This window comes from Electrophorus electricus, chromosome 1 (assembly GCF_013358815.1).
Source record: "Electrophorus electricus isolate fEleEle1 chromosome 1, fEleEle1.pri, whole genome shotgun sequence".
Lineage (NCBI taxonomy): Eukaryota > Metazoa > Chordata > Actinopteri > Gymnotiformes > Gymnotidae > Electrophorus > Electrophorus electricus.
The window spans coordinates 18,252,508-18,279,318 of NC_049535.1; the positions used below are offsets into that span (position 1 = coordinate 18,252,508).

At 39.8% G+C, this 26,811-nt stretch overlaps 1 protein-coding gene across 1 annotated transcript in view; it reads right to left on the reverse strand.

Annotated features, from left to right (window-relative positions):
* myh11a (myosin, heavy chain 11a, smooth muscle) overlaps positions 1-26,811 on the reverse strand; it is a 38,053-nt gene that overhangs the window by 11,048 nt on the left and 194 nt on the right. The window contains exons 2-24 of the mRNA XM_035530464.1: positions 21,579-21,941; positions 18,539-18,695; positions 11,579-11,606; positions 9,417-9,516; positions 6,745-6,837; positions 6,587-6,650; positions 6,169-6,267; positions 5,635-5,778; positions 5,302-5,397; positions 5,084-5,202; positions 4,818-4,970; positions 4,561-4,734; positions 4,302-4,475; positions 4,042-4,156; positions 3,754-3,947; positions 3,404-3,525; positions 2,956-3,025; positions 2,500-2,660; positions 2,288-2,396; positions 2,053-2,184; positions 1,672-1,878; positions 859-996; positions 605-728 (exon numbers count right to left, since the gene is read on the reverse strand). Of these exons, the coding sequence (XP_035386357.1) occupies positions 605-728; positions 859-996; positions 1,672-1,878; positions 2,053-2,184; positions 2,288-2,396; positions 2,500-2,660; positions 2,956-3,025; positions 3,404-3,525; positions 3,754-3,947; positions 4,042-4,156; positions 4,302-4,475; positions 4,561-4,734; positions 4,818-4,970; positions 5,084-5,202; positions 5,302-5,397; positions 5,635-5,778; positions 6,169-6,267; positions 6,587-6,650; positions 6,745-6,837; positions 9,417-9,516; positions 11,579-11,606; positions 18,539-18,695; positions 21,579-21,920 (3,115 nt within the window). The 5' untranslated portion in view covers positions 21,921-21,941. The remainder of the gene's footprint in view (positions 1-604; positions 729-858; positions 997-1,671; positions 1,879-2,052; positions 2,185-2,287; positions 2,397-2,499; positions 2,661-2,955; positions 3,026-3,403; positions 3,526-3,753; positions 3,948-4,041; positions 4,157-4,301; positions 4,476-4,560; positions 4,735-4,817; positions 4,971-5,083; positions 5,203-5,301; positions 5,398-5,634; positions 5,779-6,168; positions 6,268-6,586; positions 6,651-6,744; positions 6,838-9,416; positions 9,517-11,578; positions 11,607-18,538; positions 18,696-21,578; positions 21,942-26,811) is intronic.

Here is a 26,811-nt window from a genome sequence, read left to right on the forward strand (position 1 = left end):
TTGGATTCCAAAAATACAATTAAAATTACAGTTAACAAAGCAAAAGTGGCATGTATGCTGCAGGCCAGTTGCTATCCAGGTATACATCTCAAAGTTTGTCTTACCGAAACTAGATGGAATTGGCCAAGCTTACTAAATTGCTGTGAGATTTCATTTGACGGGTAGCATTGAAAAAAGCTTTTCATTTGGGTACGCCACCGCGTCCATCTCTTAGTTTCCATTCTAAGGTAGCTGGCTGAGGTAGTTTGTACATTAAATCAGGCAAATGTTTGTGGTAGACAATGAATATTTTTAAAGCTTAAGACATTAAACCTGTTGTTTAGTATCAACACAAACATAAAATTTAAGTTCATGGACATTTTCGATCTTAGCTTACATTATCCTCTGGGATCTTATGGCAATTACTTAATTTACACAAAAATGCCAAATACCTAATTTGTACAACAATATAAGGTGCAAGGGGCAGGACATTACCCAAACACCTCTTCCAAGGTCACACAACTGCCAATAGGTTGTAACGCTGCAGGCACTGGTCTGCAAGGCCCTCCCTTTCAAAGCAATCACTTCAGTACAGGATATTCATACAGGCCCTGATGGTACGCACCCTCCAGTTCAGATATCATGGATTCATGTTTGTTCTTAAGTTTGGTCAGGTTTTTAGATTTCTCCTCCTCTTCAGCCAAATTGGCACTGAAATCAGCCACTCTCTCCTCCAACAGCTTCCTCTCCTGCACACACGTCAGCATGGCAGCCAGTTAACAGACCTTCACCAGCTATCAGTGGATGCAGCATTACTGCTTCTGCTAAAGTATCACATGACCATCAGATACACGTTTATGTGTGAAGGCAGTTTGGCACCTTCAACAGTTTATTGTTCTGGTCTTCCATCACTAGAACGTCATCCTCCAGCTTCTTAATCTTGCCATCACATGTGACCTTCTCTAGCTGCAGCTTCTGACGAGCATCCTCCTCTTCCTCCAGATGCTCCTCTAGATCCTGGACAGAATGAAGAGAACATTGACCACCTTGTATGGGTGTTCATTCTTGCCCAGTGTTGTTCTTGAAGAGAAAATCTCATTAAAGCCACAGACCAAATGGTAAGATGTCTTTTGGTATACATCTGCTGATCAGTTTCTAGTCACAGCACTACTGCTTACCAAATATTATTTAGGACCACCCTCGACACAGCGTGTATACTGTTTATCAGGAAGAGCAGTATTGCTTGTCAGTAACAGTGATAGACTTGTATTGGTGCATGGTCAGAGTATGCATGAAATGCTAGAGGATGGTGTACATAAACTGTGCACGCCAAAGTATGTGCTATTGCTCCTGGCTGTACATCTGCAAAACATGTCTACCAAGTATTTTTAGGTCAGTGATATTCAAATCTGGGCTTTAAATTGAAATCTGGTCCTGGATTTTGTGATCCCTTGTAGTTGCTTAAATGATTAAATGGTGACATGTAACTGGTGGGTCACTTTGTCATCACACCTGACTTGTAGATAAAGGGAGAATGGATAGCCTGTAGGTCCTGGACCTTGAGGACTGTGGTATGAATACTACTGGTTTAGGAGTTTCTAATAATGTGGCCAGTGAGTGTATGTATTTGTATCTGGAGTTAGCATGTACTTGCATTCCAGTATACAATACCGTCTGCTCAGTGGAACACACCTGCATCTGTTGCTGCATTTTCTTCTTTTCCACCTGCAAGGAGGCACTCCGGTCCTCCTCCTCCTCCAGCCGTGCTTCCATCTCGTGCAAGATCTCCTCCAGCTCCTGCTTCTTGGCCGCCAGACGCGCCCTCATCTCCTCCGCCTCCGCGTACAGCTCCGTCTCCGCCTGCAGCTGCTCTGCCAGGGCATTCCTCTCATCCACCAGCTAAAGGAACACCGCTACATTTACCACAGCATTCAGCTCAGCTTTGCATGACATAAATACCCCCCTCAACTGCAGCTCCATAAGAGCGCTGTCAGTGCAAGTGACGTCGAGCTGAAACGCATCGGTCTGTGTGTGTCACTCAAAGGGTGTTAAGGGTGTTCCTGAAAGCAGCACCTGTGTGTGTTTCAGCATGATATCTTTGAGCTCTGTCTCATATTTCTGCGAAGCCTCTTTCGCTTTCTGGAGTTCCTCCTCCTTTAGGCTCATCTCCTCTTCCTGGCGGGTCACCTGGAGCAGGGGCTTAACCTGCAACAGGTAAGCACACACAGTTTAGCCACGCTCATACACCGCATAAAATACAGCAGGTAAATACACATAGCCAGACGCAGGCCTATTGAATGTTGCTCACCTTGGTGAAGAGCCTCCACCACTGCCAGTTCCTGAGCTTGAGGTAGGCAGCACAGTTCCTCTGGATCACCCTCATAGCCGTCAGCTGCTGCTGGCGTTTGGCAAATGCCCTGCAGGAAGTCAAAATACACAAATATGCTTAGGTGGGTAACGGACTTTGAATTATTATGTTAACCACATTTTACAGGTACCATATGTGAGAATCATTCTCACTTTCTGGCAAGGAATCCTCTGGCTTGGGCCTGGAAGGCGATTATAATAACAGTGATCTTCAGGTCACGTTCCTCTTCCAGCTGAGCTAGAACTCCCGTCCGGAAAAAGATCTTACTCTGACCAATTCGGTACAGGTTAGGGTCCAGGTCCAGGTGCTTAATCTACAAGGTGGAGATTTAGATAGGAAACAAGATGCATTACAGGATGCAGTTTTGTGGGAGCATATACCTCAGTAACTACTGTAATCAGTACTCTAGTCATTACCGCAATAAATACTATAGTCAGTATTGCAATCAGTACCATTATCAGTACTACACTCAGCACTGCAGTCAGTATTGTAGTCAGTACTATAGACATTAGAGTAGTCAGAACAATAGACAGTATAGTAGTAGACATTGTAGTCAGAATTATTTTGAGAATTGTAATTAGTGCTGTAATTCACAGTAGTGTAGTTACCATTAAAATGCAGGCTTGCTTGCCATCCATGAAGCCCTTTGGAATCGCATTGGCTGCCAGTATCTCATATCTGGAAGGCAATTTACAGGAAGAGCACGATGCAACATATAGCTGACATACAGGTAGCAGGTAGCAACATCCAAACCCATAAGACTTCATATGTACAGACCTGTTCAAACGCCAGGAACTACCCATTCATTCATTTAATTTTCTGTCAAAATTGGCATTAAGTGCAAGTTCTTCATGATTCTGGAGATACTGCTTACACAATAATCTAACTGCATAAGGAAAATAAAATTCAATTAATTCATTTTTTCTATTAATTTATTATTTTTTCAAAGGACAGGAGAAAGGGTGATCGCTGACTTTTGTGCAGTACTGCATAATACTATATTTTTGACTGGATATTTGCAAAATATTGGTTTTGGTTTGCACTTAAGGTACTAACCGCTGACGGAACTCCTGGAAGACGATCCTGTTTGGGAATCCCTGCCTGCAGATCCTGATACCTTCCAGTACACCGTTGCACCTGAGCTGTTCCAGAACCAGGTGGGCATCCATCTTCCCTGCCTACAGGTTATACCCACATACACTGAGATTGGCGTAGAAGCAGAAGTTCATATATATCACACACATATATAACATATTTAAAATCTTCTTAAAACAAAAAAGACCTTTTCCACTTATTTATCTAGTCATTGTGATCATAGGGCTGCTATGACGTTTTAGGATGGTTAATTCAGTTTTATGGCAGATGAGTCACTTTCACCCCACACTGCCAGACTGTCAGACACACACCCTTTTTTCATGATTCGGGATAATGCAGCGCACGAAGTTTGGCTGTGTGTTGTGTAGCGTGGTCATCAGCTTGGCCAGGGACTCTTTGTACAGCTGTCCAACAGTACGGAACATCCCCTTTTTCGTCTTGGAGGAGCTTGGCATGGAGCTGTCTGACATCTTGGCGATTGTCTCCAACCCAACAACACGATCCACTATGAGTAGATTTTGAAGCGGATGTAATTTCACGGCAAGCATGTCACTCGTGCCATGTCTTCATTCATGAAGCTCTGAGCTCCTGCCACTTACCATCCTTCCACAGATCCTGCACAAAAGTACTAGATGAGTTGTTCAGCAGTGCTGTGACGTTGTCATTAAGCGGGTCCATGTTCTTGGTTAGCCAGGCTACAGCATTGTAATCCACCTGGTTCACAAGCAAAACAAGCTGGTCATATCAGCACTGCCAAAGAAGTACCTTGATAGTTCACCAAGAACAGGGCTTGCAAGCTGAGTTAAAATTATATTCATAAATACATTCTTACTGTAATCGGCAACCTTTGGAAACTTACCCTCCCAGCATAATGACACACAGAAAATTCAGTTTTGTCCTTCAGCTGTTTTGGTTTGGCAAATTTCATATGATTGACGTGAGTGTTACATAGTTTCTCTACAAAGGAAATGTCTGTGGCCTTGGGGAACCAGCATTCTTCATCCAGCAGGGCCAAGATACCCGGTGGGTTGGTCTGTGTGTGCATGAGTCAAAACAAATGACAGTCAAGTGAAGCCACCTCAAACTGATATAAAATACACAAAGAGAATAACACTTACCGGCCTTTCAATCAGCTCAATGCAGGGCTGCAGGTCTAGGCCGAAGTCAATAAAGTTCCACTCGATGCCCTCGCGCTGGTACTCCTCCTGTTCCAGAATGAACATGGTGTGGTTGAAGAGCTGCTGGAGCTTCTCATTGGTGTAGTTGATGCACAGCTGCTCAAAGGAGTTGTCCTGCAGAAGAATTAGAAACACTTCAGTTGTTGCTCTTTTAAGGAATAACTGTAAAAATACTACTAATATGGAAGCTTTCAAACCTCAAAGATTTCAAAACCAGCAATGTCCAAAATGCCCAGGAAGGAGGCGCCTTGACGTTTTGTTTTGTCCAGGGCTTTGTTGACCCGACCCAGGATCCAACGGAACAAGCGCTCATACGTGGCCTTTGCCAGTGCCTCTATTGCAAAATCAGCCTGGGAAAATGGATCATGTTTAATGTTTCAGAAATATTTCAATGATTCAAATCTAATACACATGTATTTGGAAACTACATCTTAATGGCATCTGGACAGTTTTAGCATGTTACCTGTTCTTTGGTCTGGGCCTTCTGTACGACCTCACGGCCCACTTTGATACGAGGAGTCAGAATAGCTCTGGTGAAGTCTGTCACGTTGATGCCTGAGAGATGGCACACTTTCTGGGCAGCTAAGAGTAACCAAATGAGAGTTCACTTTCAGAACTAATTTTCATTTGGGGGACTTAAAAGACCAATATATAATCAGACATTCCTGCATGAGGCTTCACCTGTGTTGTCTGGCATGGTGGCTTGCTCCTGGTTCCTCTCCTTCTTGAACTCAATGTTTCCAAGCTGCAGCACAGTTGACACAACCTTGAGGATGCCTGAAGAAGAAGTCCAAAATGATGACAATCAGTTCAAATCCTCTTTCATTCAAAGCAATATTCGGTTTTTAGTATGTAACATAAGAGCATGTTCCTTATTCACACAGCAGCACCCAAGTGAGCATGAGTTTATATTGCCCTCCCTCCACTGCAGTATGTTCTGTAGTTTCTTTGCAATAAATCAAGAAATGCAGAATTTTGTGTTCACAAACATGCACAGTTTCTGCATGTTCTTACCTACTCTCTCCTCCTCATTCAAACCCATAATCATCATGGCTTCCATGGTTTCATCATACATCTCATCGTCCTGTGTGCCTGTGATCTGCACATGACCCTCTACGAGGAAGCGGTACTTGTTGAAGTTCTCCAACAACAGCTCCTCTGTTGGGTAAAGGGGTGGACAGTGTGAATGACCAAAAACAGCCTGAATCACTGATGTGAGCACTGAATGGAAATACTACATTCAATAAAACATTCTCTGGCTCTGCTTTTTATTGTTATGGCCTTATTTCCTAAATGTATTGTACTATTTACATCTATATCTATCTATAGTAGCTATTTGGCTAGTATGGTATAACTAAAAACAAGGACAAAAATGACAGAAATTTCCACTGAGTGCTACGTAGGGACACCAGCCAATTGCAGACAATAACTCATCTGTGTGTGCTTAATAATTACAGAGCTTGTACAGACTTGTTTGTATAGTGTTTGTACAGTGTTCAGTAATGTGTCATTAAGCTGATAAAATAATAAACAATGCATTTCCCCTACCCCGTAGTTTCTCCTTTGCTCCCGCCACCATGTAATAGAAGATGTGGAAGGTTCTTTCTGTTTTTGCCTGTCTGATACAGCGTGACTTTTCTAGTAGGTCTGAGAGAGGAGCAGCATTAAGGAAACACTTGATAATAACTCACTGAAGCCAGCAGCTGATTATCAAGCCCTCTATGAGTTCAGTTAGGCGTCCCAGAGGGAGACAGAGAAATGAGCTGTACAAGGCAGGAGGTTTCCAGCATTGGGGAACTCTGGTAATACTCTGCTGGGGTTCTGGCATAGGCATAGAACTATTAAGGACTAGGGCTGGGATTCAGGTGATGTACCCTTAGGGTTAGCGTTAGGAGTTGAAAATATTTAGGTCTGATGCTAAGGAAGCAATGTCACATTCAAAACAACTCTCAGTGAGTAAAGATACAGGTTTCGATGTTGGCTCCAACAATGTAGCCCGTCACATCAAAGTTTATGCGGATAAATTTGCCCTGTGAGAAACAGAGGATTGAAATAATTAACATTCTGTATTCATTTAGGATTTGTGTAAGGTGCAATGTGAGCACTTTTAAACCTTAAACTCACGAAACGTGATGAGTTGTCATTCTTTATAGTCTTCGCATTACCGAAAGCCTCCAGAATGGGGTTGGCTTGCAGCAGCTGCTTCTCTAGCTCCCCCTACAGGCCAGGCCAGACATCATAAATTGCAGTAACACAGATTATCATTTTTCATATGACCTTAGACCCCTATAACCCTAGAAGGTAAGGAATCACTAATATAACAGCAAAGAGGAGATGGAGACGTGCAGGAAACCACAGAGAACAGACATAAAGGAAACTGACTGTCATATAAACTCAGTGGCTAACTGCTCAAACTTAAAAGGGTTTAATATCCAAACATTTGAATTATTATGACACTAGGATATAAAGGTAGAATTGTAAATCTCGTATGTTTATGGCTCTTAACAGGTCTTTCCTGACGTTAGCCTGAAATAGTGAGACACTCTGTAATCCTTGAGATCAAAAGGAGATTAGAGGGAGGTGTAACTGAGCAATTGAATCTTCTGGTCATCCCAGGATTTGTGTAAAATTAACTGAAAGTTATCTGAATCTAACCTCTTTAATTCCATTACAAAACTCTAACTGGACACTCAGAACTGCAGATTTCGCATACATCAGGGCTTCTGATAAACATGCACATCATGGAACTCTTTATGTATTTTAATAAGATAGCTTTCTGTGTAGGTAGTTCTGAGACATTACTTGAACAGTGCTAGACACAGATACGCAGTACTCAACTAGACCTAAACCCAGCGAGAAACTGGGAAAAGGTGGAAAAGGAAAGATATGTACCAGAGACAGATGAGTGTTGGAAGCTGCAGACGCTGACGTACACACACACACACACACGCAGAGAGAGACAGAATTAAAGGAGAGCCCTGTAATCTCCTGGGGAAGCAAAACGGGGGGGGGGGGGGGATGAAAGAGAAAGCGAGGAACAAGGACAGGACAGAAATGGTGCAAAAAAAGTTCAGAAAAAGCACTTTGCAGGTTTTGATTGGGAAAAGGATTCAAATATCTTTTGATGTTATCTCCCAGTTCTTCTGTAGCACAGACTACATCATGGCGGGAGGCTGGTCAGCGGATACATGAACCCCTCTGAACTGGTGGGGTATGGGATTTCTCTCTGACTCACTGACATGTACATATCCTTATTTGGGAAAGGCCCAGCAGGAAGGCCAACAAGCTCAACATTCTCAGAGGGTTTGGAACCCTGAACATTAGATATGTTTACTGTTGTGAAAGTGTTATCAGAAGTGGTGCTCAAGTCCAAACTGTGCATAAGGTGTAACACTATTACTACTGCCTTTACAAACCACTACACACACCCTCTATGAAGCTCATAGAAATATCCAGGCAAAACATATTCAGAATCAGATATAACACAAAGATTACAAGGCTTTATCATGAGACATGTTTCAGGTGTATCTGGTTTCATAGTTATTCTGTGCTCAGTTAATCTCTAACCTATCTGGACATGTTGCACATTAAGCGCACGCTTGTAAAAAGTGTTATAATGCATTATGAATTCCTAGTACATAAACATATGAGTTTAACAGAGGGTGTTAACCTGTGGTTGAGTAGGTGAATACAGAAAGATGAGACAGGAAATGAGATCATAAAATCAAAAGGAAATACATTAGCATGCTCACACATTGTGCTCTATGACAGAGTGATGGACTTTTTCAGTGCCAGTCTCCAGCCTCTGGCAAAGAAAGAGTTAACTCAATCTCAGATGGGGGAGTATAATCTCCTACTATGAATTTCCATTTGAGTCTTCTCATTTAGAACATTTTACAGATGATTTTAAAGCATTTATAGTGAGCTCTACTGCATCACCACACACTCTGCTCTTTCTGTGAGTGCCCCTCCATGTAAGACTTTCTCACACTATTTTCACTCTCTGTGAGTTTGGCATGCAGGTCTTGGACCGAATATAACACACATACACACACGCATACACACACGCCCACTGGCCCACTCTCACGCAAACCCACACATAAAGGAACTCCGGGCATTCACTTCTACTCACATAGGCCAACTGTGGTCCTGAATGTTGCTAGTTGGGGGAAAGTGTAGTTAGATCAACCGTTAAACTAAATGTTTTTTGTTTTTTTTTATTGAAGGGATAATTAAATCAGACAAAAAATAACAATGAAGAATGAAGGAGTGCTCTAGTTACCATGACATCATACTAATATTATCTTTCATTCACCATATAAACACTGACTGATTGGACTTTAACAAACCTGTGATTAGTTAGTTTTTTTCCAGACAGATGTGAAACAAACAAAACATTTGTATTACTGTATTATGTCAGAATGTTTAACTCAGGACTTCTATAGTCTTATTACAACTGTGATTTCACACCCCTCTCAATATTATTCTGATATGAGTGTTGTGACTATAATATCAACCCATCAATCTAATAAATGTAGTGTAAAAATAAATTGCAGCTTAACCTAAATATTACAGTATTAACCAATAAAATACAACACTAACCCTTTGACCTGCTGTGGAACCACAGGATCCCATGGAAAAATGACATTTTAATTGACAATAAAAGTGACAATTTAATTGACCCTAAACTTGAATGCATCACACAGGGCTGTACTATGTCCCTTCAGGGTGCCTTGTGATTGGCTGGTGATTCCACCGTGTGGTTGTTCAATACAGAGCAGGACGTGGATACCTACAGCACTCATGTCCTTCTTGCCTTTGTGAGATGAGGCCACAACCGCCAGATACTGGATGACCTTCTTAGTGTTCTCTGTCTTTCCAGCCCCAGACTCACCCCTGAAAACCAGGGCACAAACACATTATAAAATACTGCCCTCACTGGCTAGTTCTGAAGGGGGAAGGAATAACATGAGCGATTTTGGTTAGCATTTTGGATTTAAAAATCACAGGAACACAAAGAAAAATAAATCTCCATGGTACACTCTCCCCACGTCTGGAGAGCTGATTTATCTTATGTATCAGATTTATCCAGTGTATCTAAGTAAACAAATAATCAGTTCCAAATAACAGAGCTGGAGGAGTGTCAGTGTGCAGGGGGATCCTGAAAGGATCTTCTGAAGAGTGCCTGCTGCTCTCTGAGGAACAGCACTGTCTCAGGCTGAATTAGCCTTTGGTCTGTGATATGAGAAAAAGATGACTGATGAGCCCTCTAGCTTTCTCTCTCTTCTCTCTGGATATACACCCACACAGACACTCACACACACATACAGACACATGCACACATACACACGCATAATTCCATATAAGGCAGAATTAGTATGGGATCCTTCACAACTTTGCAGCAGTCTAGGGCCCAGATGCCTGACAGGGTAGAATAGAGATGACCAACTCTTTTCCTTTCAACCTTTCACCCACAAGCTGAAGAGCTCTTTTACAATACTCCTAATATAAGTTTATATAAACCATGTGAATCATTTTGTAGGATTACAGTGATTAGTTTGTCAATTCATAATAACTAACACTGTAAGTAAAACAGTGCTCGTGTATAACTAATGCTACAGTGTGTTATGGACTCATTGTGTTATTAGACCACGATGCAAATGTTCCTGTGTGTCAGTGAATCAGGACTCGGGTGTTGTGTGCATTAGATACACATAGAACAATATGTGTGTCAGCATTACAAGGCCTGAGTGCATGAACACCACCTGGCATCAGTGCTGTTGTGTGTATCAGTGCTGCAGGACACAAGCATTTGTGTTTTTCAAGGCACGAGTGTTCTAGTGTGAATCAGTGCTATGAGCAAGGTTTGTGAGACCTGAGAAGGCGGAGCTACACCACACACGTTCTTCTCAGTAAACTATTTGATTGACACAAAAATGGACAAGGACAAAAATGAATCCCTAATATCCATCATAGGCAACACTTAAGATTATTTAAAATAGAAGTATTACTAGTATTTTTGACAGCACTATTATACAGCAGGAAGTTTACAGGAGTCCCTCCAAACTATCCAAATCAGAATCCTGTGTAAAACATTCCAGAAAACCGACTGATGAAATCAGAGGATTCCAAGCAGTAGGATGGGAGGTTTCCATTTCCTTTACCACTAAACACACAGGCCAGAGAAGATGATGATTCAAATTAAATTACATTACTCAAATTAAATCATGTCATTAGGCAGACTGTCAGTAAAATTATTTGTTAATTCCTCCAAATATAATATAGGCATTTAATGGGAAAAAAAAGCCATATTATCTCTGAGGGTCAAAAAAGACACTCAGTGTCTAGTGAACATAGGCATTAATGACTTAGGACAAAATAAACAAATAAACATTGCAAATAAATGCTAATCACAGGCTAATCTGTATTTCTCATCAGGACATATGGCAGATATCCTGTGAATAGGCTGGCTGGAGGAAGCCTGAGGAGACCCCACCGCTTGGTTCCCACTGCTGAGGGACAATAATAAACCCAAACAGAAGTAACATTTCCTGGGGTCACTCAGCCCTCTGCATGAAAGCACGCAGAAACATGCCCTAACTCGCTGGCTCTTTTTTATCCCCTGCAAGCATAAACAGAATTTAGCCTCAGAAAAAAATAGATGGTAAAATCCAAACTTCAAATTTGTTGTCAATTTAAATGCATAAAGGCACTTTATTAGCTCTATAAAAAAATACAGTAGGGGTCTGGCACTCAGAATAGATGTATATTTGATCTAAACTTGTTACTACGCTTGATCAGTTTAAGCAGTCATCTTCTTGCTTCCTGTGGTCAGGAAAGGAAACACTAGCAGTTATAACCTATGAAATGCATTTCCCTGGAGTATCTGCTACAGGTTAACTTACATATCATGCTTTCTTAAAGAGTAAATTGTGTATGCAGATGAGTATTCACTCACGTGCAGAGAATAGATTGGTCCTCACGATCTGCAGAAAAAGAACAAAAAAGTTATTAAATCAGGTTGTAATTCTTCTAATCAATTCAGCCATTTTAATGAGGAAAATGACTAATAAGCAGAATGGTCTGAGAAAGTCTGAACTGCAAGAAAAGTACAGCATGGTGGAGGCCTGCCACTGATGTTAACAGGAAAATGGAGTCTTCTGGCTGCTTGCCAAGCACAGCCTTGCAAGGCAAGACAAACCTAGTTTGTAGAGACAAAATCCCCCATCCATAACCAAATGACATTCCAAATGCCATTGTTCAAACTTAACCAAAAAATAACCCATCTTTAATCTAGAATTCAATAGCATGTTACATCTTCTGTGAGACAACATAATCTCCATGGATTTCGCAAAAAGGAACAATGAGTTTGCCAATGGCACAATCATACATTCTTCCAAAATTAGGGTTACAAAATCCTTTGAGGCCATCTTGTTTCTATTTAAGCTTATTTTGAAAATCCATTCTTATTGTCTCATGCCTGCAAGGATAAGAATAGAGCAAAAACAGGCCATTATTGAATCATTTATCAACTGAGTTATTTTCATTTTAAGTCAAATGAAACATAAGGTTTTTCAAAAGCAACCATGGCAGAGTTGGAGCCATAGAGACTAATGTCCCATATATCAAGTAATAGTGTCATCCCCTCTCCTGTAGCCAACTCAAGAGCTGCTGGTTGAGAATCTTCAAAAATAAATATGACAGAACTGTACAGAGGGCCAGTCCCTCAGTTTTTGCTGTTCCAGGAAATGAATATTCAAAATGTGGGAAGTTGGATGTAGGTCTTCAGCTATAATCCTGGAAGGTTTTGAGAATTTACTAGTGCATTCAGGCTGATGTGTTAAAGTCCTTTTCAATTTTTATATTCTTGTTGAACATATTTAAAATGATTATACAACTAACAAAATAAAACTAGCTCATGTCCTTTCCTGCCATTCACTGGCTTTGGTTTGGAAGCTCTTCTCTGCAGGACCCTTCTCCGCTTTACGGGACCCGGCTTGGTTGTAAAAGTGTAGCTCAGTATGGCTGTGACTGGAGCTGGGCAAGCATCCACGCACAATATGCAGCTGCTCGCGTCTTACTTCCTAATTAAGGCACAGGCCAGTGCCCCCAGAACTCAGAAAACCTAAATCCAAACATACAGCAGTAAGACTGCAGCTCACTGACGGGACCTCACTACAGCCAACCTAAACACACAGCAATGGAAATGAACTGACAAAACAGGGGGCTTATGAATCTATACAGACACTTTCCGTATTACCGACTGATTCACTAAGCAGGAGTATTAAGAACATACAAAAGGAGATTCAGTAGTGGCAAGGCATACAATGAAGGAATAAAATGTGCCTTAAAAATCACCTTTCATTGTTAACAGCTTTGTTTAACCCACAACTTCAGCCTTCATCCATCAGCATCTCTGCATCAGTAATCCTTTGCAAACACCAGGACACACTGCTGTTCAGTACACTCACACAGACCGAGGACACACTACAGTTCAGTACATACACTCACACAGACCCAGGACTCACTACAGTTCAGTACATACACTCACACACACCCAGGACACACTACAGTTCAGTACATACACTCACACACACCCAGGACACACTACAGTTCAGTACATACACTCACACAGACCCAGGACACACTACAGTTCAGTACACTCACACAGACCCAGGACTCACTACAGTTCAGTACATACACTCACACAGACCCAGGACATACTACAGTTCAGTACACTCACACAGACCCAGGACTCACTACAGTTCAGTACATACACTCACACAGACCCAGGACATACTACAGTTCAGTACACTCACACAGACCCAGGACTCACTACAGTTCAGTACATACACTCACACACACCCAGGACACACTACAGTTCAGTACATACACTCACACAGACCCAGGACACACTACAGTTCAGTACACTCACACAGACCCAGGACTCACTACAGTTCAGTACATACACTCACATAGACCCAGGACATACTACAGTTCAGTACACTCACACAGACCCAGGACTCACTACAGTTCAGTACATACACTCACACAGACCCAGGACACACTACAGTTCAGTACACTCACACAGACCCAGGACTCACTACAGTTCAGTACATACACTCACACACACCCAGGACACACTACAGTTCAGTACATACACTCACACAGACCCAGGACATACTACAGTTCAGTACACTCACACAGACCCAGGACTCACTACAGTTCAGTACATACACTCACACAGACCCAGGACACACTGCAGTTCAGTACATACACTCACACACACCCAGGACATACTACAGTTCAGTACATACACTCACACAGACCCAGGACACACTGCAGCTCAGTACACTCACACAGTCTCGGCCATGATCTCCAGATGGTTTTATTTTATAACAAGTGATGTCTCCTGCCCAGGCAAGCGCACCAGCTCTGCTACACTTCAAAGGCGAGCCAATGTAAGCTCCTTAGCAGGAACGGGATTCTTGTTCACAGCAGAGGGGTGTGAGGCCACCAGTACCACTGGACTTTCAGTGGCCATATTGCCACATTGTTTTCTTACAACTGACTGCAGGGGAATGTAAGCAGCTAGCGTCTTCTAACGGGCGTATACATGGGCTGCACGTTGTGTAATTTGCTATTAAGCAAGACCAAATGGTGACTGTGCATTTCATACTTGTGCAATATCGCTACCTGATCCAAATCGGCACTAATCAACAGAATGATGACAAAGTGATCCCTTCTGAAGTTAAAACAATCAATTGACACTGTTCTGTGCAAGCATATTGCATCCTGATCAAAGGTGTGCAAAATGTTTGCATTTAAGCCATGTCAAACAGCACAGCAGCGCTATCCTCTATCTATGGAGTGCAATCTACCTGATATATCACCTGTGTCTATTTGACAGAACATGTCTACTGCAGCTGTGCCCCCATCTAATGCAGGTAGCATTTGCACCAACACTGTCAATAGATTTATCATTCATAAATAAGCCAATAGCTCTCCAGGTGTGATAACATGGTAATGTACTGAAAATAAGTTAATCATACTCAATTTTAGCTTAAGTGTTTACCTCCCAGCCCCTTTTTATATAATAGTAATATCAGCATTCCCCACTATGGTCAGCATGTTTAATTTCAGGATTTGAGAATATCTTGGCAAATTGTGGACATCTACAGTATATTGTTTGTAAGCCTTTCCAGTGTTAGTTTTGCACTATCAATTATTGCTACACTGAAATACAAACTTATACCTTATAAATACTTTTTTTTTTTTATTCATATACAAACTTAAGCTCAATTTAATCTTTTTGGAGAATAAGATAGGAGGTTTTATTTCAAGATTTTCTGGCACCCCTACAGAAAAACATCCTCCCAAAAATGAAGCTACTACTGCTATTTTAGCAGTGGGTGGGTTTTTATTTGCATCGTACAGCCACTGTTTGCCTAATTTTCTGCAAGCAAGAATGTTTGGTTGACAAGCAAACCACTTGTCTACTTTGGGGATTGCTGGTTAGCCCATGTGCACTTTCTCCTCTTATATTGTCTTCTGAAGCCCATTCAGTCTCACAAGTGGGTTCATAGAATCTTATTTGACTTGTTCAACTAGGGAGCAGTGTGGCTGTAGTTTAAATGTTTTTCTATATGATGAACTACATGGAGCTTTGTCTTGTATTCTTCCTCACAATTATGTCTCAGTATCTTTCTCACTTGTATTGCATGCTCTTTCATTTTCATTTAAAGTCATCTTCCTTGTCAAGTATCTACCAAGACCTTATTAAAGAAATAACAGGAGGTGATCCACTCATTTCTTACAGGGTCACAGTAAATCACCAAATATAATAATTATGACTTTTAAGTTAATGTATTATACCTGGGGAAGTTTGAACGTGAAAGTAAATGTTTCTGCAATATTTTCTAAAATATATTATTTGGAATAAAGCTTTTGAATTTCTGAAATATGTATTTTGTATTTAGAAGGTAGTCAAGATTTTGTGGATCAAATTCTTATTTTTCTCATTTTTATTCTCTGGCAAAAAAAGATTAGGATGTGCTCCATAGAGCTAAGTATAACAGTTTCCCCCTTGAGAGAATATGGCACAATGAATCATCAAATGTTTGTCTGAATCTTGCTCAGTCACTTCCTGCACTAAGCCAGAAGTGAATGACTTTACCATTTGAGCTTAAACTTTGAGAGTTACCACAACTACTTTACTTGCTGTAAAGGCACTTTGTATGCATTACTTTATATAGAGCATGGTAATATATAAATGTGAACTTGTCTAAACTAGAATTCAAGTGCACTCTGTTTACAACTGAAGCATTTAACGCTAACCCTATAGCTATGGGAATTTAGTTTATAGCACTAATGGAGAACTGAAGCATAACCACTTCATTGCTAACCATTAACTTCATCTACTGCTCGTTATCTGTGATTAATTGGAGCATGATTCAGTGGGTGACTTACCTTACTGTTCTGGAAGCCATAAAGGAAAATCCATAGCATACAAGTACAACTCAACCAAAATACTCTCAGCATTACTGTAATAACTTGGGCTGTTCACAAGATTGTTATTCACAAAAGATGTTAAATAGTCTGGTAGCTGCTATCTTCCTCTGTGTCTCAGACACAGCCACAGACACCTTCTATGTTTACCAGCAATTCTCAAAGCAGTCACAGGGCACTTCAATAAGACACTAATCACTTTTAAAAAGCTTTTCCTATTAATGAGAAACAGACACTTGACATGCTTGACATTCAGGTTCTAAAGACTAAGATTCTTGAGACTTTCAGTGAACCAAGAACTTCTATTTCTAACGAAGTTAAGATGCCACACCATTTGTGGAAGCTTCTTGAGTTGTTGCTTCTTTAGCATATACAGTGATGTAAAAAAGTGTTCGCCCCCTTCCTGATATCTTTTTTTTTTGCATGTTTGTCACACTTAAATATTTCAGATCATGAAACAAATGTAAATAATAGACAAAGATAACACAAGTATACACAAAATGCAGTTTTTAAATGAAGGTTTTTATTATTAAGGGAAAAAAATCCAAACCTACATGGCCCTGTGTGAAAAAGTGATTGCCCCCCCATTAAAACATAAATTAACTGTGGTTTATCACATCTTTGGAAAGCTGAGTTCAATTTCTCTAGACACACCCAGGCCTGATTACTGCCACACCTGTTGTCAATCAAGAAATCACTTAAATAGGACCTGCCTGACAACGTGTAATAGACAAAAAGATCCTCAAAAGCTAGACAGCATGCTGTGAGCCAAAGAAATTCAGGAACAAATGAGATACAAAGTATTTGAGATCTATCAGTCTGGAAAGGTTATAAAGCCATTTCTAAAGCTTTAGGACTCCAGGAAACCACAGTGAGAGCCATTATCCACAAATGGTGAAAACATGGAACAGTGGTGAACCTTCTCGGGAGTGGCCGACTGACCAAAATTAGCCCAAGAGCACAGTAACGACTCATCCAAGCTGTCACAAAAAACAACATCCAAAGAGCTGCAGGCCTCACTTGCCTCAGTTAAGGTCAGTGCTCATGACTCCACCATAAGAAAGAGACTGGGCAAAAATGGCCTGCATGGCAGAGTTCCAAGACCAAAACCACTGCTGAGCAAAAAGAACATAAAGGCTCGTCTCAGTTTTGCCAGAAACATCTTGATGATCCCCAAGACTTTTGGGAAAATACTCTGTGGACTGACGAGACAAAAGTAGAACATTTTGGAAGGTGTATGTCCCATTACATCTGGTGTAAAAGTAACGCAGCATTTCAGAAAAGGAACATCATACCAACAGTAAAATATGGTGGTGGTAGTGTGATGATCTGGGGCTGTTTTGCTACTTCAGGACCTGGAAGACTTGCTCTGGTAAATGGAACCATGAATTCTACTGTCTATCAAAAAATTCTGAAGGAGAATGTCTGGCCATCTGTTCGTGACCTCAAGCTGAAGCGCACTTGGGTTTTGCAGCAGGACAATGATCCAAAACACACCAGCAAGTCCACCTCTGAACGGCTTAAGAAATACAAAATGAAGACTTTGGAGTGGCCTAGTCAAAGTCCTGACCTGAATCCGATTGAGATGCTGTGGCATGACCGTAAAAAAGCAGTTCATGCTCGAAAACCCTCCAATGTGGCCGAATTACAACAACTCTGCAAAGATGAGTGGGCTCAAATTCCTCCACAGTGCTCTAAAAGATTCATTGCCAGTTATCGCAAATGCTTGAATGCAGTTGTTGTTGTTGTTGTTGTTGTTGTTGTTGTTGTTGTTGTTGTTGTTTAGGGGGCAATCACTTTTTCACACAGGGCCATGTAGATTTTGATTTTTTTTCCCCTTAATAATAAAAACCTTAATTTAAAAACTGCATTTTGTGTTTACTTGTCTTCTTTGTCTAATATTTTAATTTGTTTGATGATCTGAAACATCTAAGTATGGCAAGCATGCAAAAAAGATAAGATATCTGGAAGGAGGCAAACACTTTTTCACACAACTGCACATGTAACACGTTAACCACTGCATGATGTGCTAGAACAACAGCAAGAAACCCAAACTAAGCAACTCCACTTCAGAAATTCATACACTTCAGCAGTAGCTTTAAGGAAACCCTACACAAATGCGTTTTTTTCCCAGGCCCAGTCTTGGGTCCCACATGTAGGCAAGGTAGATGGCACACAGGAAGGTGAGCTACTTACATCATGACAGGAAAAGCTTGTGTTAGCTCCTCATGTCTTTTAACATGATTAAACAGATGTCTTCAGTTAGTTTGTTTGATATGAGAGGTTGAGCTATGCCATCTTTGCCACGCTCTGAGAGCAGTGTCAATTCTGGATTGTCACAGATGGCAGAGAAATTGAACTTGAGTCCCAGTATTCGATTTCAACAGCTTGGGCCACACAGGGGCCTTACCTTGCATCATGTTCCTGTAGGCATTGTCTGTGATGGAGTAGATGTGTGGTGGAACCTCATGTCGCTTTTTGCCTTTGTACATATCAATGATCTTCTCTGAGTAGATGGGCAACATTTTGTAGGGGTTCACCACCACGCAGAACAGGCCAGAATAAGTCTAAACAAAGGAAATGTTGAAAGATTAGCACAAACTGAATGCATTTCTACTACTGCTTATTAGAATGATACTATTTTATGAGTTACTATTACCCTTTAGGAGAACTAAGGTACTGTGCTAAACTATGTGATAATGACATAACACACACTACTGGAATCAAACATTACGGGATGAATATTCAATGATTTATCCATCTTAATTTACTTTTATATGGAATAGGCATGGCACACCTTATATTGATTTTTTATGGGGTTTCCAGTATACTGTTTGCCTATACACTTGTTGAGGATGCCCAATTTTCTTCCTAAAGCCATTTACATTTAGGTTTGCATTTGTATTATGTATCGGTTTGAGGAATGTAATTATTTGACAACATGTAATGTAGAAATTGAAATGTTTAGCCTGCCATGACAGGTTTTGACACATTTTTTAAATGCTGACTGTAGGCAAGCCACACATTGCCACTTAAACCATGTGGCTCTAGAGTTGTGTAGATATGTTCACAGATCCACAGTACTCATTATGGTGTTAAAAAAACAACAACATTCAAATGCAGCCATGGTAAAAATAATACTATCAGAAAGTGAAAATTCCTACTAAGGCCTCCCAATATTCAAACTAATGATAAAGAACACAATGTGACCCTCTTCTAGGTCTGGTACTTTCTGATATTTGGGCACTTCTGTGGGTTTTACCTCACTTATATTATGGCTATTTGTTAGTGTTTAATAAGTGGAGGCTCTGTTTTGTTTACTCATAATGGAATTATATGAAAACAGTAAAGATATTGTCATTTTAGTTAACTGTTATGGCTATGTTTTCATTGTTTAGTTACATCTTATTCCATTAGAGGTTTCCAAATATTAGAAATTAGCAAACACCTCCGACTCTAGCATAAAAAATTATTTTCTGTGGTCATAATCATAATCAGTGGTACTTATAAAAATTTATTTCTAAACATAATATTTAAAAATTCTGGAAATGAAAATATTCAAGACCAATGCACTAGCACATTTAATTCAAACCCAAACCATATGTGTCATATGGATTACAAATGACACTCTGATGTCAAATGTTATTTGAAAAACATTGACCCTTAAATTTAATTTATTTAAATATTATTCTGGCTACGTTCTTGGAGTGCTGTGGAGGCTAGATGTTTATACAAATGGAAGATATTGCCCTAACAAGAACACAGTTGGACTTTAACTGTGAATCATTTAAAAAGGTCACCTGTTTTGTAAAAAAGAAAACGTTTACAAAAACCTTAATTACACTATCCTTGGTCATACTGTGAGTGCAAAGGACATTAGAGGAAAAAGTTATAGGCATGCACAAGATAGGAAAATGCTTCAAAATAATATACAAGTATATCTGATATCCCAGTGAGCACAGCTGAATCACCCAGGCACTGCCTAGACAAGGCACAGGGCAAGAATAGGATATATAATTGGCCTGTATGGGAAGGTCATTAGAATGAAGCAGTTGCTGAAGAAAAAAGGCATCAATGCAGATCTGGAGTTTGCCAGAAAGCTTCACAGTGACCTGGCTAAAATGTGGGATAAGGTTTTTTGGTCGGATGAGACAAATATTACCACAAAATGATTTTGGCCAAAATTCTAAACACTGTGTGTATCTACATTCTAAACACTTCCCAATCCTTAACAAGCACCATTCCAACACTGAAGCATGGGTGTGGCCATTTCATATTGTGTGGACGCTCTTCCTCAGTGGGGACAAGGCATCTTGGTAAAATGATGTAAAACACAGGGACATACTGCAAGACAACCTGCTTCAGTCTGCTGAAGAACCAAAGGTTGGGAGGAACATTATCTTTTGTAGCACAATAATTCCAAACAACACCATGTCAACACAGGAGTAGTTACACAACAAATGTTCTACAATAGTCAAGCCAAAGTCCAGATCTCAATCAAACTGAGAATCTGTGGTACCATTTGAACGTTCAGGTCCAAGAGGATCAACACACAAACCTTAAATTGTAGGAAATAGGTAAAAATCACTCCCAGTGCGCAAAGCTAGGCAGAAACTTACCTCAGTGGACTTAAAGCTGTTATCACAGCAAATGGAGGTTCTACCAAGTACTAGTCTGAAAGGGTTGAAAACTTATGTTGAGCATTTTAAAATATTTGTTGACAAATAACGGACAGCTCATTCACTTTAAAAGTATACTGGTTTGCAATAAAAATGGACTGGAACTCTGTAAGTGTCATTTGTAATCCAGATGAATCTGATGGCTTTTGTGGGAGTTGCATAATTTTCTAGGACACTGTATATATACAGAATATCAAAATTTCAGACTGGATTGTTAGTAACCTATCTAACTTTCCTGATGGTCTCTCATATGCTATGTAAGGTTTTATTTAAGGTGGTTAAGGTTTTTGTTTTGTTTATAGCTTATTTGTGCAGTTTTATTAGATTTTTTATTTTGCACAAGAACATCCTACTTTGTAATCTTTTTAAAAAATAAAATTTGTTTTTTATTTGTATATGGGTGTATATGATTGTACAAATAATAATACATTGAAAAATAAAATTTAATTTTAACCTTAGAATCAAAACTATTAAATCTGACAATAAGCATTGTGCACTGCCCTGAAGGGGGTAATGAGACTACCGGGCACATTTGACACCTAATGTTCTTAATATGTGGGGTCTACATCTAGAATTTTAAAGGGGAATTTCATTATTTACAAATTTTGCTGAAAGATAATTCAAAAACACTGCACATTTAGTCAATGAAATAGGCAGGGTAATGGTTTGGTTCACTTACCTGTTATAATTTTTAAAAAATGACCAATGTACGTTTCACTTGTTCAGTCTGTGTAACAAAAGGATATGGAGCTAAAAACTGTGGTTACTCACGTAGATGAGGCCGGAGAAGTATCTCTCCCTCAGGTTGTGCAGTACCGAGGCTTCGTTCAGGCAGGTGAGCTCAGCCATGTCCTCCACCTTGCTGAACTTGGGAGGGTTCATCTTCTGGATGTCGTCCTTGTTGACTGTAATCTTCTTCCCATTATCAACCAGCTCCACCAGCACCTCGTCCCCTTTCTCCTCCTTCATGCTGGCCGCCTCAAAGCCGTGCTTCTCCGATGGAACCCACACCAGCTTCTTTGCGGCCCAGTCTGCCTGTGCCACAGGGCTGTTGAAGAAGTCTTTGTCTGCAAAGAGGAACTTCTCATCCTCGTTAAGGGTCTTGTTAGCCATCTTGCTGTTAGTCTTGGACAGCTGAAAAGGACAGAAAAGCAGGTGAATTAAATGAACCCAAACACGTTCTGTGCTTAGAAACTTCCATTAAAATACTATAATGGCATGTCCTAAGCTATGATTTTTAACTAAGGCTGATACCTTAGGATAGTAGCTGACAATGTTTGTAATGTTAAATGTAATAATGAAATGTTAACTGTTTCAGTAAAACTCAGCAGGTGGGGAGTAAAGGGATGATTTATGAGGCATCTTTACATCACACAGAGAGTTGTCCCACTAGGTATCCTTACCTATCAAAATAGCAAATATCTTTCACAAAGATTACTTGCACATGAATAATTCTTCTGGGGAAATGTTCAACGCATACAACAAGATCCCATTTCCACTTCTGCAAAGTTATATACTTAATTGCATAAAATTAAGCGTATTACGCATTAGCTTATGGGAACGTGAGACATCAGTAGTCAGTGTGTTCAAAGGCTAATGAAGCTTATACACAGCAAAAGTCCACTGATGCTATCAACTACTGCCCACTACATATTCCCACAGGTCTTGGCAGAGGCCCAGTTTTAGACCTGAAACAGTGGCTGGGAAACAAGAGCTAAATGTCTGCAGTTTGGCTAAACACTTGCTAGACTCTCAGATAGAGCACAGTAGGTGTCCATACTGACAAACATACAACTACACTGTAACTACCACAGCAATGCGTTATGATTTATCTCTTTCCTTTTGGCTTTTGCAGCTGATCTGTAGTCTCATGTCATGATGCCCATATATGGCAGATTCTCTGGAGTAGACTGGATAGCTAAACAGCAGAGCAAGTGCAGTCCCAAACAAAGACCTTATAGGGAATAGTATGCCTCCAGCAAGACTGGCAGTTTACTCCAAAATGATAACATAGTGCAGGGCTAGAAGGGTGGGGGACAGACGCTCTAGCACTCCTAACCAGCTGATAGGGGATCTACACATAATGTACCACTGCGACAGTTACTGCATGTGTTCTAGTGTAATTACATGTATAATTACATGTGATTCTTATATGTACTTTGCATTAAAATGTTAGATAATAAAATTGCATTATCATTAAGGGGTTTCTAACAGCAAATTCAGTATATTCAAATTACGTTAATGAGATGATGGCAGGTTTTCACTGATCCTAATGATAAAAAAACATTACCCCAGATATAGCAGACAGTGGGAGCAGATGCATAGCACCTACTGAACTGTGAATTACTGCAGTCTGCTGTGAATAGCTAAGGTTTTAAGAGCTACAAACTGTGTTGGTAATGGTGGCAATGGTGCTGTTTGCTCCAGTTAGTTGAGCTGGTGCTGGATGTATTTAGCTGAGCTCATTTCATTTCATTTATGGCATTTAGCTGAGCTGGTCCTGAAATTTTAAATGCTGCTGTTTGCTGTTATTAGCTGAATTAACTGTCTTGGCACTGGTAGTAGTTAGCTGCTGTTTGTAGTTAGCTGAGCTGGAACTGTCTGTACTTGGTGCCAGTTGGTGCTGATGATGGTAGATAAATGAGTTGATACTGTCTGTAGTTAGCTGCAGTTTGAAATAGTTAGCTAAGATGCAACTTGCTTATGTTATCTCAGATGGAGTTAACTTTGTTCTATCTTCTTGCTTCCTGAAAAGGTGTCTGAGTGGAACCACAAACACTGATAGTTTGCTTACACATTGTAGAAAATGACAAGACCATCCATCTTAACAAGAAATTCTAAAAATGTCTCCACTTGACAAATTAATCTGTATAAGTAGATTGTCACCTTGATCCTCAAGCACATGCAACACCGAAGACAGCAAATGAATGACACCCAAAGACCTTCCAGCGATTCTGGTACTGGTTCTAATTAAAACTATGGAAAATAAAACTGAAAGAATTAGCCTATTGGATGCTGTGGGGCAGGACAAACTAATCCAGCCTTCAGAGACACTGAGAGGTTTCTGTATTCCCAGGGGCAGAGGGGCAGATTCCCCATTAATCCAAATGGAGATGGAAAAATTTTATTCCAACATCAACATTTTACTCCATTTTATTGTCTTTTGTCAACTATTTACTCATGATGAAACTGATAGCTTGACCCATCTCCATGAATTATGTTTCATTATGGCCTTTCAAGGCTGAAATGAATGAATGAGGCTCCATGGCCTGTGTGCAAATGGGCTGCGCTCCCTGAGATCAGGTGACCTTTGCACTCATGGGGATGGAGTCATATGACCTTTTGTCCTGTGAATCATTTCATCCCTCTTTTTCTCTCATCTTTTCATTCCTTTACTCTTTTTTCATGTCCTCAAAGCAAACTATTTACTCCACATTTCCTTTAACTGCCATTTCATCAGGAATAAAATGCAACCTATTCTCTTACACTTAATTTTATACAACTGTATTTGTGATTTCTCACTATGGATACTGAAGACCAACAATAAACACATTCCCAAAGTAGAAATGTTCTGCTCTTTCTGATTTCCAAATTGCCTGAGTTTTTGTTTTGTTTCCTTTCCATAATTCATTTACCAAATCTAAATCTCCAGACTGTGGACCTGTAAATTCTGGTCTCTCGGTCTTAGGACTTACGTTAAGGTGATGAGAACTTAACGGTTGATGTCGACATGCCGAATCTGTGAGTGTAATGTACTATAGAATAAGTTATACTATCATAGACAGTGGACCAGTTACACTTACAATTCAACCTATCTTCCCATATGTAACGTGCTAATTAAATTAAAAAAAATTTAAATCTATGATCAAAATCATTACTCTTTTGTTTATTTCAGAAAGCACATGTTTGGGTAATTCCACAAGCAAATTCTGCTGAAGGCCGCATATGGTGTATACCACCCCTCTTAAAGCTTAGATGGCCAGCAGAATTAGACAGCCTGCCGGCCATGTGGACATTCTTGAGAATGTGCCCATTAAATCCCTGGATATGTAAGCCCGGAGAAGACCAGAGATTTAGATTAGGAATTAGTTTCCCTTAACTTTAATTTACTTCCCTATTTAATTAGGCATTATTAATTATATTACTATGACTATTAATTTACTGCTAAAAGAGCAGGTGTGGTAACCTATTTTGTAAAGGGTTGTGGTGGCTACAGGTTTTTGTACCAAACAAGCAGAATCACACCTCTGGGACTAATACTTATTTATTAGTTGGTCTCCCTTATCACACAACTATATCAGCTGTGCAAAACTATCAGCACTGCTGGGATGGAAAGAAAACCTTGACTGCAGCTGCACTGGCTAGTTGTAGAACAGGACCCCACCACCTACCTACACAGACCACTGGTGTTGTCTACATTTATATTTATACTTAGGGCATTTAGCAAACACTTTTGTCCAGAGTGACTTAAAAAATGTGCATTGTCATCTACCCAGAGAATGCATCCTAACCACTACAAACAGTTTAGAGTCCATATACCATTGAACTAAGATACTGCTAGATACAAGATAGATAGTAGATAGAACTAAGATACTGCTAGATACAAGATAGATACTGGATAGAACTAAGACACTGCTAGATACAAGATAGATAGTAGATAGAACTAAGATACTGTTAGATAACAAGATAGATAGTAGATAGAACTAAGACACTGCAGAAATCTAGAAAGAAAGGATTACAAAATAAAGATAAGTGCAATGACAAGTGCTGATACCTGGGAAGACGAAACATAGTAGTGAAGCTCAGGATATTTCAAGACAATTCAAGATATTTCAATAAATGCAGGATTATTGGTAATTTAAATACTGTCCATTGAAATGAAATACTTCCATTTTGTCTTCACAGCAAAGAATCACAAATACACAAAACATAATGAAGGTGAGGTAATGCACAACTAAATAACCCAATAACCCAGTGCTTCTTCAGCGCATGTGCCTTTGGCTCCTAACAAAAATTAAAGAAATTGTAAAACTATATCTGATCTGATATGGGTGAGAGATTAACAGGAATTCCATAATCTAACAGTTGACTTGCAGAAAATCTCAAATTACTAAAGTAAGAAAGGCTAGTGTCAACAAACTAAGGGCAGAACACAAACATTCCCTGCTGTGTAATGCACTTATCCAAATATGTTGGAAAAGCCTATGAGAGAATTAAACAGTGAAGTTTTGGAGGTTTTTTTTTATAGTTTAGTTCTGCTTTATTGCACCACATCATTATTTTAAAGTAAAAGGTAATGCAAAAGTCGCAATGATCAGATCATTGATCAGAACATTCATTACTGTAGCTCTAGAATAAGTCCAGATCACCACGACCCAAGATTCTCTGGTTTAAGTGTACAGTTTCTTCTGTGTGCTGTATCTTCTCGGAGTCAAGGCAACAAATTAATCTGTCACGGGTGAGGAAGCAGAATCTGCGTTTGTGATGTTTACCGCATCGTTCAATGGTAAAGCATTTGATGACCATATTTGGAGAACAGGAAACTCTTTGGTTAAACTCATTTCTTCTATCTCACAATGAAAACTGCTTCCTACACCATTTCCTATGACACTTCACTTGGTTTAAGTTTGTAAAGACTTATAAACTACACTTTTATTGTCCTTGGTCAGTTTTGTACTTTCGTAGTCTAGTTAATCACACTATGACAGACACACACCAAGAAGGTTTTGTCTCTTATAAACTTAAGTTTAAAAAATATAGCAATACTTTGTTTTACTTTTCACTAGCTTCTTCTCTTCGCAAATGTACATATTCCTAGCATATTTGATAATACATTTTATTCTGCAAATACAAAATCATTTTTATATAGCATTAGGGCGTTCCAACTTTCTAAATATATGCAGTTTCGTACTCGACTCGAACGGGAAACAATAATGGGTACTTGACATGTTTAAATATCAATGCAAATAGCTATAATTTTCTCGCACTATGTGCACAATACTAC